Genomic DNA, 18,843 nt, shown 5'->3' on the forward strand with positions numbered 1-18,843 from the left:
AGTCACTAACAAAGTAATTATTTTCTAAACGTTTCCCACTGATTGTAGTACACTGAGTTGCAGTAATGAGTGGCTGTTCTTTATGATACATTCCCACATCATTGAGACAAACCTGCTTTTTGTTTATGTTTTGTTTTGATTGCATTGCTAAGGTAAGAAATAATCTGATCTGGAGCTCTGCTTGTCAGTGCTGACTGAGAAACACAGACTTGTTCATTAAGACGCACTTCTGAATACATTGTCACTTCATCATGTTTTGCCTTGTCCCATTAGCAAGCAGAAAACCTGCTCTAAAGGAAATAAAGATAGATCGTAATCGTAGATGAATCTAACTTTCTTACAGAATCCCCCATTATAAATGTATCTCAGAAATGTGTAAAAGTCCCACTGTAGTTTCAGATATGTGCCTATACTAAGAACAGCTACACAACATTTATTTCAGCTGCCATTATTAAAGGCAATGCACACTAGGTAAAATGTAGGAGTTTGTGTGTGCATAATGCAGCAGAACCAGAAATCTTGCTGTGAGGAAATGATCCTAACGTGCCCCTAAAAGGAAAGACTTTCCTTGAGAAATAATGGTGAAAAATGGTTCATTTCAGTGTCTCTTTGTGTTTCAGAAGAAGATTAAACTTTATTTTGTTTTCTGCAGAGCCCTTTTGCTTGCTTGTTTGTGGAAATATGTGTGTGCGTGCGCATATGCTGCTGTTTTCCCTTCTAGGTGAAACCAGCAATATGTTAACAAGAGGTTATGTTATGCTACTTTATGTTAAACCAGATCACCCCTGAAACATGTGTAGAGCCATTCATCTGTGTCACCAAAACCCAAGAGAACAGCTGACATTGACTCTAAAACCGAAACAGTGATCACTTACAAATCAAACATGGCACGCTCTAAACCGATTGTGCACGGCAATCTTTTCTCTAGAAAGGGCAACTAATTGAACATGATAAAGTGTAAAGTTAATTAACACTCTTAAATTTGTTGATTACTTTTCACGGGATTATATTGTTCTGTTGAGTAGCAGCTTTCTGTCCCAGCTGTCGCCTTTTTAGCACGAATGTCTCTGGTAAACAATAGAGACACCATGACAAGTCGTAAATGGTCCCTGTGACAGCAGACCCTTGTGAGGCTACATCTGTAGAAAATGATTAAAACAATTGTATTTTAAAGACAGTTCACATAGCAGCCTGGTCCCCTCGGTCCTCTTCTTTATCTCATTTGATGGTAGACTGGTTAAAACATTTAAGTGCATTTTAGTAAATTAAGTGATTTACTGGTTTCAGTGGAATTAACCATAAATGCTGTTTTAAGGTGCTGTTCTGCTGAAATGTATGCCTGTGCTAGATTCAAGAAGATTTATATCTCTTCTCACACATTTGGTTCAGTTGTAAATGGAATAAAGTTAATGTTTGCATATCATAGTTTGCAAATACATAGGAAATAATTCAAACTTTGGACTTTAGCAGCTAGCATGTTATATCTTAGTGTTTATTTGTTTTTAATATTCATTTTACAATTTGGTTTCCTTAAACAAATGGTAAAAATATTTCTTGTGATGCAGCAGGAATTTCAAGGGGGGAAATGTTCCAGGCTTTAAAGTCACATAAGAACAATTGTCGAAAACAACGAGGTGATAGTAGCAAACTACAATGGGTGCTAATCCCTTAAAATGCCTATTTGCAAAAAAAGTTGGCATAAGAACCCTCCATTTTCTTGCACTTCCAGAGGCACTGCAGGAAGAGCTTTAATTTCCTTAATAAAAAGTCAAGGATGTAAAATTGGAGAGGGCTGAAACCTTGACCTCCTTTTCCTTGGTGTTCTTGTTCAAACAACAAATTATGTTGTAGTGATTGGTGCAAACTGTAGTGATTGGTGCAATGTGTTTGTAATGGGGTATTTGCAAAGCAAGATTGTAACTGCTAGCTATTCTCTAGGAATCAGATATAAGGTAGAGCTTTATGCATTCATAATCTCTTTCCAAGGTAGATTCAAGATAAACATAATTAGAGACATCTGCAAATTTCTCCCCAGCCAGAGTCAAAGGAAAACTTTGGGGGCTCACCAAGCTTGCTAATAAAAGAGATGAGATTTCAAACTCTGGAATCCTTTTCTGGGTTGCAATGGAAGGATGGAGGTTGGAGGGGAGAAACTTCCTTCTTCCCAGCACTGTACTTGCTGCTGCCGCCGCTGCCACCACCACCATGTTCTTTGAGTTAAAAGGGGCACCCAGAATGCTACACTGCACCAGGTTGCTCTCCCTCCCACAAAAAGAATCACCACAAAACTAGTAAAAAATTTTGTGGGGAACAGTTAGGGCCACACAAAACATTTCAAAAGCTTGCTGAAACATTAAAATCAGTAAGAACATTAGAAGAGTCTTGCTAGAGCAGACCACAAGGCTCATCTGGTCCAGCATTCTGTTCTTAGGCTGGCCAACCAGATACTACAGGAAGTCCACACAGGTAGATCATAAGCACAATAACAGCTCTCCTTTCTCCTGATTCTCAGCAGCACACACCAATTAAGTTTTACTCATGGTAGACCTATTAAAATCAAAGGATGTAAATAAGTAATGCTCTTTAATTTTAATGAGTCTAATCCAAACACAACATTGGATGCTAACCACTTTGTCTGATGGTAGAAATAGTACACAATAGTAGAAATTTGCGACCAGTAGCCATTGATAGCCTTTTCTTCCACAAGGCCAGAATGCTAGTTACGGAGGGGGCAAACTGTACTCTGCACTTCTTAAGGTGAGGAGTTCCACAGCCAGGGTGCCACAACCAGAAATATCCTGCTGTGTATGTCCCAGCTGGCTGAAAGTACGATGGCAGCAGTACATGAGGCAGGACCTCTGATGAAGAATGCAGTGGGCATGCAGGCTTCCACAGGACCAGTAAAATAAGAATCAACTTTAAGTTTTGGGTATCAAGTTTTCATTGGTGCACAAGGATGGAGTTCATTTGAATGAAAAGCGGCATAGAAATACAATAAATCAAATCATTGTCTTTGTACTTGTTGCATTGAACTCCATGGCGTCACTTCTGTGTCTTCACCTTCTTGCATCATTAAGTAGCTGCGAATGGAGTGAACTGAAAAGAAGCTAAACTCCATTGTGTGTTACTGTTTTGAACTTTAGGTGTTGGAGCTGCCCGAGCAGGAAACCTTACCTTCATGGTTGGAGGAGTAGAGCAAGAGTTTGATGCTGCAAAGGAGCTGCTTACATGTATGGGTTCCAATGTGGTCTACTGTGGAGAAGTTGGAACTGGACAGGTACAGACTGAAAAAAACCCCTAGACATTTCTAGCCATCTTTCCACAGACATGCTTAGACTATCTTTTTCCTTGTTTAGGGAAGTTTTTAATGTTTGGAGTTTTATTCTTTTTAATATTCTGTTGGGAGCCACCCAGGGTGGCTGGGGAAACTCAGCCAGATGGGTGGGCTATAAATAAGTTGTTGTTGTTGTTGTTGTTGTTTTGTTGTTGTTGTTAAGTAGTAGTAGTAGTAGTTGTTGTTGTTATTTCAATGTGTCCTTGGTTACTAAGTTGTCATATTGCCTTTTGATCCTGTCACGTTTGTGATTGTTTTTTGGGGTGGTGGTGGTAGGGTTTTATGGTTTATTTGACCTTATTCTCCATATCAGGCTTCCTCAGACTCAGCCCTCCAGATATTTTTGGCCTACAACTCCCATGATCCCTAGCTAGCAGGACCAGTGGTCAGGAATGATGGGAATTGAAGTCTCAAAACATCTGGAGGGCTGAGTTTGAGGATGCCTGCTCTATTTAACTGGGAAATGGTATAGAAGACTTTAAGATAACCAATTAAGGATGAAGGTGCCTGGAATGCCTCTTACATCAATTTGTATATCACAGAATAAGCAAAGGTCTAAATCCTGGGATGCATGCATTGGTTTACAGTGGAAGATAAACCAAGATAAATAACTATACAACCTTTAGAAGTTGTCCGGAGGCAGCCCCTGTATAGGAACGTTTTAAATGTTTTATGTTTTATTACGTTTTTGTAAATGCTGGAAGCCGCCCAGAGTGGCTGGAGAAACCCAGTCAGATGGGTGGGGTACAAATATTCTTATTCTTGTTTATTATTCAGTTAACAAAGTGAGAAGTAAACGTAAGAGGCCTACAAAGAACATATCGTGATAGGTGGCGCGTAAAACAGAATATGTACCTACCATCTTTTCAGTCCATTCTGTGGCGGATATCTGCTTACACATCCAAACCTATAAGCACTTATTAGTTGGAGTTTGCTAACTGTACTTTTCTGGTTGGTTACTAGACAGTGGCATCAACACATTGTCAACAAGAACAAATATTTATACAGTTCTTTTAAAAGTGCAAATGCAGATGACTGTTAATGTCTGAGGCATACCAAATCAAATTACTGTGCAAGTGTGCCAAAAATTGTTTTGCAGCTTTTGATATCATTGCCCCTGAAAACATGTTGCTGTCTGTTCTAGGGACTGGCTGTGGAGCAAATGCATTCATAATAGAATTTGAGTTCCTGTTGGATAGTTATCTGGATAACAGAAATTTATGGGGTGTTGAATTTCTTTTCAGGCTGCAAAAATCTGCAACAATATGTTATTAGCCATTAGTATGATTGGAACTGCTGAGGCCATGAATCTTGGAATCAGGTATGTTTGCATTTTATGGTATCCTTTTTATATCGGTTTGTGTTTATGTGTTTTTCTGACTGACTCTTCTATGGGCGAAGAATGATGTTTCAGAAATGTAGATTAACAGCTGTTTGCAGCATAAGTGTAGTATTTCATTATTGCAATGCTTACCCCCCCCCCCAAAAAAAAGCCCAACCCCGACAACCTTGTTGTTAATCTAGGCTAGGATTTCAGGAAGAAGGAACATTATTTATACAGACCATAAAATGAAATTACATTTTGATATTGTTATATATAGGAGCTCTTTTTCTTATTTTCAGACGAAACATGAAACAGATAAAGAATAACGGGTGCAACCACTTGCAAAAGACAAAGGGTTTTTAAATTATTATTCACACGATTATGTGATCTAGAAGTTTGCAGTTGTGTGAACTCCCCCGTATGCAGCTCTGACATTTAGCTGCCACATTTTGAAACATGCTTTGTGGCATCAAGTCCTGTATCTACTAACTGCTGAGCATGCACTTACTAAGCTGGCAAGGTTTCTGGGAAGCCCCAGTCGTGGGAATTCCTGTCTTACTTTCTTTCTACTTGATCCTTGACTCTGAAAACCACAATAGATATTAAATAATAGTTGCATCCCTGTGATTGTAAACCGCAGCAAACCCAGGTTCGTTCCCAACATAGCATTAGTGTTGCTTTTGTTGCTTTTTATTACAGTGGTACCTCGGGTTACAAACACCTCGGGTTACAAACACTTTGGGTTACAGACTCCACACAGCTGGAAGTAGTACCTCGGGTTAAGAACTTTACCTCAGGATGAAAACAGAAATCGTGCGGTGGCAGCAGGAGGCTCTACATTAGCTAAAGTGGTACCTCAGGTTAAGAACGGTTGCAGGTTAAGAACTGACCTCCGGAACGAATTAAGTTTGTACAGTGGTACCTCGATTCCCGAACGTTTTGGAACTCGAATGCTGCAAGCCCGGAAGTAAATGCTTCCATTTTCGAACATGCCTCAGAAGTCGAACATCTTCCGCTGCGTGTTTCTCACTTTTCTGATTTGAATTTGCAGACTGCCCTTTGCGCCTTGGTTTTCAAACGTTTCGGAACTCGAACAGTTTTCCAGAAGGGATTACGTTCGAAAACCGAGGTACCACTGTATTTATAAAACTGCCTACAGTACATTGGCTGCTGTACATTAGTCAGAGGTCTAATGGTCACTGTGATGTTGCATCCTCCTGACAAGAGCTAAACAAACTTGGACTCATCCATTGGCCTGAGAAGGAGAAACTGTAGGGAAGTTTTTCTAAGGCTGCTGAGTTGGGAGAGGGAGGGTTGCTTTATGTTACTACAGTCTGTCACAAGCCATTTTGAGGACCATTGGATTGACAGGTGGGTTATAAATTTTCTAAATATTCTTCCATATTCCAACACAGTAGCAAATAGCCACAATGCTTCCCTGTCTCAAATCTGCACCCACTTCTGTTTGATGTGAAAAATGGAGAACTTGCTGCTGCTGCTGTTGATTCCTTGTTTTTTAATATTTTGACAAGTGTAGATCACAGTCCATTCTGGTGGCTCCTATCTATAGAGAAGTATGGATAAGAATCTCAGTCAGTAAGAATCTTGCCTTGAGATATAGGAGTCTGTTTCTCCTTGCAGAATATCTATCTCACCACAGCATGATTGATCATGTAAAAAGTCCAGAGACAGAGGTTGTTTACATTCTAGCCATTTTCTCTAGAATTAATGCCATTCGTTCACTAGTTGGAGAGTCTGGATGAAGTCATTGCCATACCATTGCAATCTAGTCTTTTCCCCTGCTGTCTTCTGCATTTTTAAAAACCTGCTTTGACTGGACAGACTGTCCAGTATGGGCTGGTTAAGTACCATTGAAACATTTCTCTGATACTGGGCCTTTAATAATGTCCTGATAATTGCTGGCCACAGCAATCATTCCCATAATTAATTGTTTTCTTCCTATAACCTGAACAATACCATGGTTTAGGATAGTAAAAAACAAAATTAAGAAAATTATCACAAAGGTCATGCTACAAATAAGAAACATGACTTTTTCTAAATAACTAAATAACATGACATTTGTGGCCTCAGCTATCTGGAAATAGCATATATTAAGATCTTGGCCATGGGCAAGATGCATTAAGGGATTTTTTTATGGAGATTATAGTGTCATCTTAAGTCTCATGTGGAAACAATGCATTTTGTTTTCCTTTAAAAAAATCTGCATCTAATGGATTGCAGAAGTGCCTCAGTTTTGTTAAAGGGCTGTACTGTGGGAGAAGATCAGTGTGTTGGTAGATCAGTGTGGAAGTTTTAGAAAAGTAGGGACATCTCTGGCACCATGAACTATGGGATGTGTAGACTTGGAGCAACATACACGAGCATTAATGTAAGCTGTGAGATGACGAAAAGCTTTGAGAACAAATAACTGACCCTCCATATTCCTATTCCTCCTTAATACAAAGGTAGGCAATTGCCTGTTATCCTTGACTCCTATCAGCCTTGGCCATCATGCTGGCAAGGGTTGTTGGGAGTTGTAGTTGGACAACATCTGGAGAACACTATGTTAGCTATTCCTGCACTCCAAGAATGAGCTTCCTCCCTCTTCTGTGAAGCATATTCTAAGTGGCTAGGCTAGAAAGCAACCGATGGGACATTCTGTTGACTTTTCTCATTGTCTTATTTTATCTTGGCTCATTTAAAATGTGACGTCCTGAAATATATGCTACAAAACACTTTAATAAAAAACCTCACACACCATGAAAAGGAGGCTAGCAATTAGACTACAAGTAAGGTATTGCTAATTCAGCACTCGGGAAATATAATTGCTTGGTTTGCTTACTTTAGCTGAATCAAAAGTGTGGAGAACACTGCCACCACTGAAACAATGTCCAAGCTCTGCTGTTACATAGTCTTCCGCCTGAGCCCTGCATGGAGCTGTCCAGGGTGCCGCTGAAGCCTCACCTGGAACATGCCGGGTCCATTGCTCAAAACAGAACAATGGTTTTCCATCCTCCACCACCACACAATTTGTCAGTCAGCGTTCGGTGTGTACTGAGCATGCTCAGTTTTCTTTGGACTTTTTTTTTTTGTGGGAGAGAGGTTTCCAAGGGGAGAGTTGGGAGGTGTTGGGTAAGTACAATGGGTGCCCAGTTCAAGCTACAACAAGATGTTTCATTTCTCCCTTGATTTCTATAGCAAGCTCTCACTTCCATTACAGTGGTACCTTGGGTTACAGAGGCTTCAGGTTACAGACTCCACTAACCCAGAAATAGTACCTCGGGTTAAGAACTTTGCTTCAGGATGAGAACAGAAATCCCTGTAACAGGGTGAGCTCCCGTTGCTCTGTCCCAGCTCCTGCCAACCTAGCAGTTCGAAACCACACCATTGCAAGTAGATAAATAGGTACCACTGCAGCAGGAAGGTAAACAGTGTTTCCATGCGCTCTGGTTTCCATCACAGTGTTCCATTGCGCCAGAAGCGGTTTAGTCATGCTGGCCACATGACACAGAAAGCTGTCTGCGGACAAACGCCAGCTCCCTTGGCCTGAAAGTGAGATGAGCACCACGCCCCGTAGTTGCCTTTGACTGGACTTAACTGTCCAGGGGTCCTTTACCTTTACCTTTTACCTTTTCCATGGGCATTAAGCATGTTACGCACTCCTTGGCCCATTTGCAGTGAAGAGTTCTCTCACCTTTTCCCTAGGTTTCCCCCTTAGATTTGCAAACTCTGAACTGCATAGCTGTTGCTGTTTGGGATACAAAAACAAGGACACTAAAAAAATTGAATTGGAACAAGGATAAGGGATGGTTTAAAGCAATTTAAACTTATGTTCAATGTCTATCCTGCAGTTCTGTTTTGTTCTTTTAAAAATTATTTTTATTGTGTTTAACTCTTTTTCTAGCCATGTATTCCAGATCTTATAGTTTGCATACCAGTAAACATAACTCCCTCCTGTAGTGAGCCATTAGCTACTCCTTGGACCATCTAGCCAATCCTCTTAAACTCGATTTTGCCAGCCAATTCAGTTCTCAGTTCTCAAACCTTCATTGGCATATATACAACATTTCAGTAAGGTTCAGTACAATCAAATCACTCGGCAAAATATGCATCTAACATTTAAGTTAATGTTGTATAGCGTTCACACGTGTTGCATAAACCTGGCTACTACAGTCATACCTTGGTTGACGAACACCTTAGCAGTCGAATGTTTTGGCTCCCAAATGCCGCAAACCTGGAAGTGAGTGTTCCAGTTTGCGGATGTTCTTTTGGAAGCCGAATGTCCACCGTGAATGTCCGCCATGTCTTAGTTTTCAAACCGTTTCGGGAGTCAAACGGACTTCCGGAGCAGATTAAATTCGAGAACCAAGGTACGACTGTATCTCCATTTTATCCCTGTCCTGAGTAAAGATGAGGAAGGCTATCTTACATTTCAACTGCTGCTACCAGTTCACTAAGGAAGGTGGGTAGGCATTGGGGTGGATAGTCCAGCAGCAAGATCTCTGTTTTGCTTCTGCCACCTATCACTTAAGTACAAACCCTCGCGTCCAACTCCCACATGGAATGACGTTTATTAATTAAACTGAGAGAGATTATTGTTGTTAAGAGATTGATTCCCTGTCAACATATTTATGATTTTCTGCTCTACATGTCGTATGTAGTGATGTGCTTCCTTATGAACAGTATACATTTAATTTAAGTTTGCAGTCTTTGACCGTTTTGTTCCTAAATAGTGTGAGGGTTTCAGTAATTTAGACCACATTGTTTTATATTTGTCATTTCAGTTGCTCTCTAGGAGCTGTGTACCCCGTAAATACTTGTGGGTCCTGATCCTAAATAATAAATTCCTGCTTTGATATTGGCGAAGATAGTAAGAAACACATGAGTGTGTGCAAAGCTATATATATATATATAAGTAAATGTATATTAACACATGCACACACATGTACCCAAAAGGCAGGATAATGGATTCACATTTCCTCTTAATTACCATATCAAGATGCAGTTGTTTTATTGAATTGCCCTTGTCTCAGATGTTAGACTATCTTGACCTATTAAGTTGTCATGTTGTAATTGAGATAAAAGAGGAATTTGCTTTGCATCAGTGCTAATTGGTTTATCAATATCCTCTACCATTTACATTTTAAAATTGAGCATCTGTAAGATAGGGAAGCGTATCTTTAACAAGCCATAATAAAACCCATAAGGTGGTATAGTGCTCTTGTAATTGAGGATTGTAAAGCTGTATCATAGTCAGTTTTAAGTCATGGTTTGCTTAATGAAAAATCAATCACCTATGACTTCATTGTATTTAGTTCAAGTAGAAACTCACATTTTCTGTTATAAAAAAATATTCAGTAGCCTGAAGTATCTGGCACCATAATGCTATGCAACCCTAATTGGTTTTTGCAGCCACTGTAGCATGCAAGTATCTCTGGGTTTTCATATTCCAGGTTAAGGTTTGTGGTGCAAATTTGGATTTCTGTTTAGGTTCTGACTGCTTTGATTGATGCCAGGTTTAAGGAATTCTATGAGTCTTAGCCCACATCATTAGCAATGCAGCATTGTCTGCAGTCTAAATTATCTGCCTCTCCTGAGCATAAGTCTGCCCCTATTGCCAGACTGCATAAAGAGAAAGCATTTCTATCTTGAAGAAAATGAAATGGTGGAAAGAGACTTCTCGAGGCAACAGCATTCCCAGTCATGGTGAGTGTGACACTCTTGCCTATGTGTCTTTCTCCTGCCCCCAGAGGGGAGAACTAGACTAGTCCACAAGCTATGCTTCCAAGTCTATAACACAGGATAAATGGCCCTGCTTCTTACCTTTCCCTGCTATCTCCCCCGCCCTACCTACTATGTGTATGCAAATCTAAGAGAAATATTGCTGGTATTTGTTACTTCCTACATGTAGAGAAGGAGGTCATGCATATAATCAGCCTGGGCTGTGTGTGTGTGTGTGTGTGTGTGTGTGTGTGTGTGTATAGAGAGAGATAGAGAGAGTGTGTGTTGTTGTTTAGTCGTCTTAGTTGTGTTCGACTCTCCGTGACCCCATGAACCAGAGCATGCCTTGGAGAAACTCACTTTCTTCTCAAAGCTTCTCCTTTTTTATGTCCATGGAGTTTTCTTGGCAAAATACTGGGGTGGTTTGTCAGTTCCTTCGCCAGGTGGGTCACATTGTCACATTTAGTCTAAACTCTGGGCTATGACCTGTCCGTCTTGGGAGGCCCTGCACGGCATAGCTCATAGCTTCTTGGATTTATTCAAGCCCCTTCGCCATGGCAAGGCAGTGATCCATGAAGGGGATATATATATATATATATATATTTGCTTTCGTAGATTTTCACGGGTACAGGAATGCAGGTTTTGGTGTCCTCGGGTGTCTTCCCGTGTAAAAGTTGGGGTGTCTAGGCGACGTTTCGACGAGGTCTCACTCGTCATCTTCAGGCTGGTGCTTTCGGCTTCTTGTTACTGGAACAGAGCAGGATCTCAGTGTTTGAGTTCCTATAAATACTGTTGAGGGGGTGTGGTGTATAGCCTCCAATGTTCTGGGCAGAGAGGAAGTTCCCAGGCTAGTGTGCCTTTTCTTCTTTTGTTCCTTAATTACTTGAGGGATATCTTGAGTGATTTCTTGAGTGATATCCTGAGTACCACTTAGGTGGGTCATTACGAAGCTAATCCAAAAAGAAACACCCCCCAAAAACCAAGACACAGAAGAAAACAATGGCATGGCCCTCCTTCCTTATATCAAGGGCACTACAGATAAAATTAGCAAAATCCTCCATAAACACAATATCAAAACAGCCTTTTGCACCAACCAAAAAATAGCCAATATCCTCAGAAACCCCAAGGATAAAATCCAGTTGGAAAACCAAGGGGTCTATGAAATACCCTGCAAAGTCTGCCCAGCCACGTACATTGGACAAACAAACAGACGAATAAATGCACGTATCGCAGAACACAAGAATGCCGTCAAAAAAGAAGAAAAAACTTCCTCTCTTTTCCAACACATGAAAGAAACAGGACACGAAATTAATTTTGCAGATTCCAAATTGCTCTTTAACATGGAACATCACCACAAGAGAATAATCATGGAAGCCATCGAGATAGAGAAACACCCTCACAACATGAACAAGCGTGACGACACATCCCGCTTGCCAGACATCTGGAAATTAGCCCTCCCCACAAAAACTGACACCAGATCCAGAGGCACACAGAACGCCATCACCAACCAACCACACCAGACCCAAACCCAGACCCTCTCCACAGATAAATTACAGACACCATCCAGTAGCCAAACCATGGTGGCACCTCCGGATGCTGCACCCCCCTGCAATCCCTACACAGATCTGGCTGACACAGGCCACAAAACCACAGCTCGCCCCTATACACGAAGCCAAGCCAGAGCACAACTAAGTGCAGTACAGCCATCTTCTCAGAAAAACTCTTCACAAAGTTCAAGAGGTCAAGACACAAAGACTTTAGCAACTAATCCACACCTAATGACCCACCTAAGTGGTACTCAGGATATCACTCAAGAAATCACTCAAGATATCCCTCAAGTAATTAAGGAACAAAAGAAGAAAAGGCACACTAGCCTGGGAACTTCCTCTCTGCCCAGAACATTGGAGGCTATACACCACACCCCCTCAACAGTATTTATAGGAACTCAAACACTGAGATCCTGCTCTGTTCCAGTAACAAGAAGCCGAAAGCACCAGCCTGAAGATGACGAGTGAGACCTCGTCGAAACGTCGCCTAGACACCCCAACTTTTACACGGGAAGACACCCGAGGACACCAAAACCTGCATATATATATGCAGGTTTTGGTGTCCTCGGGTGTCTTCCCGTGTAAAAGTTGGGGTGTCTAGGCGACGTTTCGACGAGGTCTCACTCGTCATCTTCAGGCTGGTGCTTTCGGCTTCTTGTTACTGGAACAGAGCAGGATCTCAGTGTTTGAGTTCCTATAAATACTGTTGAGGGGGTGTGGTGTATAGCCTCCAATGTTCTGGGCAGAGAGGAAGTTCCCAGGCTAGTGTGCCTTTTCTTCTTTTGTTCCTTAATTACTTGAGGGATATCTTGAGTGATTTCTTGAGTGATATCCTGAGTACCACTTAGGTGGGTCATTAGGTGTGGATTAGTTGCTAAAGTCTTTGTGTCTTGACCTCTTGAACTTTGTGAAGAGTTTTTCTGAGAAGATGGCTGTACTGCACTTAGTTGTGCTCTGGCTTGGCTTCGTGTATAGGGGCGAGCTGTGGTTTTGTGGCCTGTGTCAGCCAGATCTGTGTAGGGATTGCAGGGGGGTGCAGCATCCGGAGGTGCCACCATGGTTTGGCTACTGGATGGTGTCTGTAATTTATCTGTGGAGAGGGTCTGGGTTTGGGTAATTAAGTAATTAAGGAACAAAAGAAGAAAAGGCACACTAGCCTGGGAACTTCCTCTCTGCCCAGAACATTGGAGGCTATACACCACACCCCCTCAACAGTATTTATAGGAACTCAAACACTGAGATCCTGCTCTGTTCCAGTAACAAGAAGCCGAAAGCACCAGCCTGAAGATGACGAGTGAGACCTCGTCGAAACGTCGCCTAGACACCCCAACTTTTACACGGGAAGACACCCGAGGACACCAAAACCTGCATTCCTGTACCCGTGAAAATCTACGAAAGCATATATATATATATATATATATATATATATATATATATATATATATATTTTCACACACAATTAGTGAATTGATGCAACTGCTAATAGAACAGATCTGTGTGAGCAAAGTCTTACAGAAAGCATTGAGATTTGGTAAGTTAGTTCTTGGTATGAGCTTTCGTGTGCATGCAAGAACTAACTTAGTTGGTCTTTAAGGTGCTACTGGAAGGAATTTTTTTTGTTTTGACTACGGCAGACCAACACGGCTACCTATCTGTAATTGAGATTTAGTTTAAGTTTCATTTTATGAGGATATAAATGACTTTGACTTCTGGAAATGTGGGAAGAAGCTTTATTGTGAGTCAGACCATTGGTCCATCTAGGTCAGTTTTATCTGCTCAAGTATGGCGAGCTGTTGTGGTCAACCCTCTGATGGGGAGGGGGCATGTCAGTGGCACTTAGGACCAAACCAAAAGCAGGTGGGGAGGGGGCATGTCAGCGGCACTTAGGACCAAACCAAAAGCAGGTGGGGAGGGGGCATGTCAGCGGCACTTAGGACCAAACCAAAAGCAGGTGGGGACAACTTATGTGCACCATGCATGCACGCATACACACACACACAACTGTGATCTGGCAAAAGAGAAGAACCATCTGTTTATCCATGGGTTGCAGTTTTGAAAATAGCTCTTTCTCAGCATGCAGCACAGGAGCACTACAATCCGCCCAAGGAGACTCTTCCTTCTAGGGCAAGTCATAACATAGAAGCCGGAAGAAGCATGGGGGCTGAGGAGAGGCTGTTGGGCTGCTACAAAAGGCCATCACGTGGGTCAAATCCAGTCCACCGGCTGCCAATTCCCTGCCTCTCATTTGCAATGACTAGCACTGACCTTTAAAGCCCTAAATGGCCTCGGTCCAGTATACCTGAAGGAGCGTCTCCACCACCACCGTTCTGCCCAGACACTGAGGTCCAGCGCCGAGGGCCTTCTGGCGGTTCCCTCACTGCGAGAAGCAAAGCTACAGGGAACCAGGCAGAGGGCCTTCTCGGTAGTGGCACCCGCCCTGTGGAATGCCCTCCCACCAGATGTCAAAGAGAAAAATAACTACCTGACATTTAGAAGACATCTGAAGGCAGCCCTGTTTAGGGAAGCTTTTAATGTTTAATAGTTTGTTGTATTTTAATATTCTGTTGGAAGCCGCCCAGCGTGGCTGGGGAAACCCAGCCAGATGGGTGGGGTATAAATAATAAATTATTATTATAGCAGGGGCTTTCCAGGATTACAGACGGGAATGTTTCCTAGGCTTATCTGAAGATGGCAGGATTGAACTGGGTTGGTTTTTTTCTTCTTCACGTAGGGCATATTTTCTACCACTGAACATGGCTCTTTCCATTTTACAAGACGGCACACGAGTTTTCTTCCTCCAGAAAACGTTTGACCCAAATCTGCTTAGTATTCAAACAGTGTCTTTCATTCAGTTTTCTTTTCTGTTCTAAAACATTTTACAAATGTGGATGCAGCTGGATCTCACGGTTGGCCAATCTGCATGTGAAAACCATTTCCTAGCCAACAGTGGTCAAGTTATTCTTATCATAAACACTCCCTGGATTTTGGGCATTGTCCTTTGGAACTATTAGTGGGTCTAATTAGCAACAAGTCCAAGATGGTGCATGTTTCCTTCTAACCTTGGCTGCTAAACCATGGAGTCATTTCATCATGTGCTGTGCCCATTTGCATGTATGTTCAGAAACGGTGGTCCACTGTCTTGTAGCAAAGCTACACAATGAAGTGTAACAGTTGGTTGGGAACACTTGGCAATCCATCTTGCTCTTTAGAAGTTCTCATGCCTGTTAATGAAAGTTGATATTGCTGGGTGGGGAGGGGGTTATTTAAAAAAATCCTGTAAAGTGTTATGAACTTTGAATGCTGGTTCCTTGCCTAAGGAACAATAAATGCAAAAATTAGGCTAGTTGCGAAGGATACTGGAATACAGCTCTGCACACCCATTGAAGGATCACTAATGTGTGCATGAGATCAGAAAGTGCACAGAAGTGATGCTAGATTGTGAAGGATTGGCTCCCACCCACAGTATCAGGTAATAGCACATCCATTCTCCTATTACAAAATGCATGAGTGTGTGCCTGTGTATATGAAACAGTGACTTGAGCTGGAGAACTCAAGCATCTGTCCTGCATTAATTTTTCTTCTCCTTTTACGACTCCATTACACTCTTCACCGTTTCTACTACTGATGGGCCAGGATAGTATGTTATACTGAAACATTATTTTCTCATTTACTATAAACCTGACTGTACTTTAAATGTGTTTTCAGATTCTCAGTTGTTTTTTTAAAAAAGGAAACTGTGCTGCATGACAGGGAACTCGGCCATCCTCAAAACAGCATGGGGAAAATATGCACATTGAATCTTAAGCTCTGATTGACTTTTCTTCTAACTTTTGGAAATTGCCATAGTCTTAAATTTGCAGCAGTGTCCCCCTACTAGCAAAATCTAAGCAGCATAGTTCTGTGCATGTGAATAGCTGCGAGTAAGCACTTACCAACATTCTTCAAGTAGCTTAGAACCACTAAAAATGAATGTTGTCTGCTATCAATTTCTTTGGGGCTGACAAGTGTGTTTTTCGAAGTGACAGAATTGTTCTCTAATAAAATACACACCGTGTTTGCAATTTATAGAGCTTTTGCTAGGTTAGAAAAGAAAATTGTTTCAGCAAGTAGAAATCCCTCTGTAGTAAATTCTCCCCTGAAGAATACATTATCATGATAGGAACGCATTGTTATTCTGCTTATGTCACTAGAACGCTTAATTAAAGCACAAGGCTAGTTTTGTAGGATTCTTCATTCTGAACACCGGAGAAGCAGATTATTCAAGCCGAAGATGGACTTGTGAACTGCTTGCACATGTATGTGTGCAGATCTTACTTTCCGTGGCTTCTGCTTTTAAGAGCAAAGAAGAGGGGATGAAAAGGGATATATGCACTTTGGACAACATAAAGTACATAGGAATAATATATGGTGGGAAGGACTCAACAAGCACAGAGGGTACAAGTAGGAAGTGCCTCCACGTGCCCTTGAGGGTGGGGTGTATGGAGTGAAGCTGCTGCTGCCCATTGGACAAGGGGAGGTTATTCAGGAGAGGGAAGGCATTGCTGGCGCTGGAAGCAGGAGTGGGAATGTCTCCAGCATAAAATGGTGACAAGGCTTATGTGCTTTGAATCTCAGCATTTACCTGGGAGTTATCCACACTCAATTCAGTTGGACTGACTTCTGAGTAAACATGCAGTAGGCTTGTGCTACATGAAGGCTGGCTCTCAAATCAAAAAGATTTCTCTTAAAAATAAACACCCTGAAATATTTATGAACGTCGGCATGTTGCTGTTATTCTGAAACTGGCCATTTTACAGAATGATGTGTAAAACCTGTCTTAATACCTCTGTACAATGCAACATTTTAGATATTTCTGTCTACTTAGGTAGTAATGCCAATTTTTTCTTTATATAGCCCATCCAAGTATAAAGGAAACTTATGACTCAGCCAAAATTAATCAATTTGGGTTTCTCAAATTGGTTGCATATAGTCTGAAAAGCATTTTTTAAAAGTTTGGGTTTAGATCTTTATCACCCCACTGAAAGATTGGCAGCAAATTAAACTACGCTAGTAATGTTGGTCTGGTTTAAACGATTGCCTCATTATTTGTGCATTGTTTATTCCTGATAGCACCCCTAAATCTGAGAGAGCTCAACACTATCTTTCAATATTTCAGCTACTTCGGTCCCAGTTAAGTACCTTGAAATATTGTTTCTTTTTATTCCAGGCCAAAATGTTTTAACTATGGTAATGAGCGGTATAACCCCTAGTTTTATCTTGGGTGTGGGATTGCAGAGGAAATGAAACTTCAAATTATAAGGTAGGTTAATGAATGGGCCAAAGTTACCCTGTGGGCTGAGCAGGGATTTAAACCTCAGTATCCCCTGTCCTAGTCCCAAACTGGGTGGCCAATGTGGAGTCCAAATGTGACTGGACTCCCAACTCTCATCAGTCCCAACCCGCATGGCCCTATGAAAGGTTGGAATTGTAGTCCAACATCATCTAGAGAGCATCACATTGGCTACCCCTATCCCAACCCCTAACCCACATTGGCTGTAGAGTTTCAGTTAACTCCTTCAGAAGTTATGATGTAGTGGTTAGAGTGCCTGAAATGGGTTCAAATCTCCACTCATCCATGAAGTTCACTGGATGACCTTGGGCCGCTCATCATTTCTTAGCCTAACATACCCTCCATAGAGTTGTTGTGGGGACGAAACTAGGAGGAGGGAAACCTTGAGCTCTGCAGGAAAGGTAGAATAGAAAAGTAACACTGCATTATTTTTTTACAATTTTTTGAAATGTTGAAAGTGCTGATCCAGCAACTTCCAATTTCTTTGTTCCTTTTGATGTGTCTCAAGAGGAGGTGAGATGAAGTGGTGAGAGAAGCTAGGAAAGGGTTCTCAAATGAAAGGTCTCTTCCAACCATAAACCTTTCTTTTCACTCTACCTCTATTCTACTAAGAAATCCATGCCTTGTAAGTTACAAGGCAATTCTCCATAGTCTATATCAAGCATGTCCAAGTGGTTGATCATGGGTCATCCGTGGTCGATCAGAGTCGATTGCATAATCCTGATTGATTGCCCCCCCAACACACGTGAAGGCTCCCCGCTCCAATGGGTAGATCACTGCCAGTTTTTCTTATAGTGGGAGTAGATCACAGTCTATTGGGAGTTGGACATGCCTGATCTATATACATTGTTGGATCAAGTAGTCCTTTAAAATGCACATGAAGAAGTTGCCACTCTCACTGCTCCTAGCTGGGATGAGATAACAATGTGGCTGCTATTTAAACTTGCTTCAGACTATAGACCCAGTGGTGTAGCAGCAGTTGCCGGTGCCCAGGGTGCACGTGTGTGCCGGTCAGGGGCGCCAGGCCAGCCCCCGCCACCAAAGCAACCCCACTCCTCCAGAGCAAAACTCGGCCGTGCTGAGCTGCCTGCAGGGGGGAGTCTGGCCAGCCAACAAGGCCCTTGGCAGTGGTGAGGAGCGCTGGGCTGAGCTGGGGTTGCCTGCATGGAGCGCCTGGTTTGTGCCCCCTCAAAAATTGTGCACCTGGCCACACCATGCCCCCAGCACCTCCCACGCTATTGTTAGTATTTCATTCCTCCAATGCTGCAGATGAGATTGTTGTAAATCACATACCTGTCTGAGAAGAGCGTGAGAAGCTGAAGACAGTCTTATTTCTTCTGCTGTAATATACTTTCACTTTAATAATAATAATAATTTATTATTTATACCCCGCCCATCTGGCTGGGCTTCCCCAGCCACTCTGGGCAGCTTCCCAAAAAATATTAAAATACTGTAATACATCAAACATTAAAAGCTTCCCTAAACAGGGCTGCCTTCAGATGTCTTCTAAAAGTCTGGTAGTTGTTGTTCTCTTTGACATCTGGTGGGAGGATGTTCCACAGAGCGTGTGTCACAACCGAGAAGGCCC

General features: G+C 41.9%; 1 protein-coding gene across 1 annotated transcript in view; it reads left to right on the forward strand.

The window, feature by feature from the left end:
- Positions 1–18,843, forward strand: part of HIBADH (3-hydroxyisobutyrate dehydrogenase) — a 74,191-nt gene that overhangs the window by 46,740 nt on the left and 8,608 nt on the right. Inside the window, exons 5-6 of the mRNA XM_081883421.1 lie at positions 3,144–3,277; positions 4,579–4,655. Coding sequence (XP_081739547.1) covers positions 3,144–3,277; positions 4,579–4,655 — 211 coding nt within the window. The remainder of the gene's footprint in view (positions 1–3,143; positions 3,278–4,578; positions 4,656–18,843) is intronic.

The sequence above is a fragment of the Podarcis melisellensis genome, assembly GCF_964234715.1.
Source record: "Podarcis melisellensis genome assembly, chromosome: 12".
Taxonomy (NCBI): Eukaryota; Metazoa; Chordata; class Lepidosauria; order Squamata; family Lacertidae; genus Podarcis; species Podarcis melisellensis.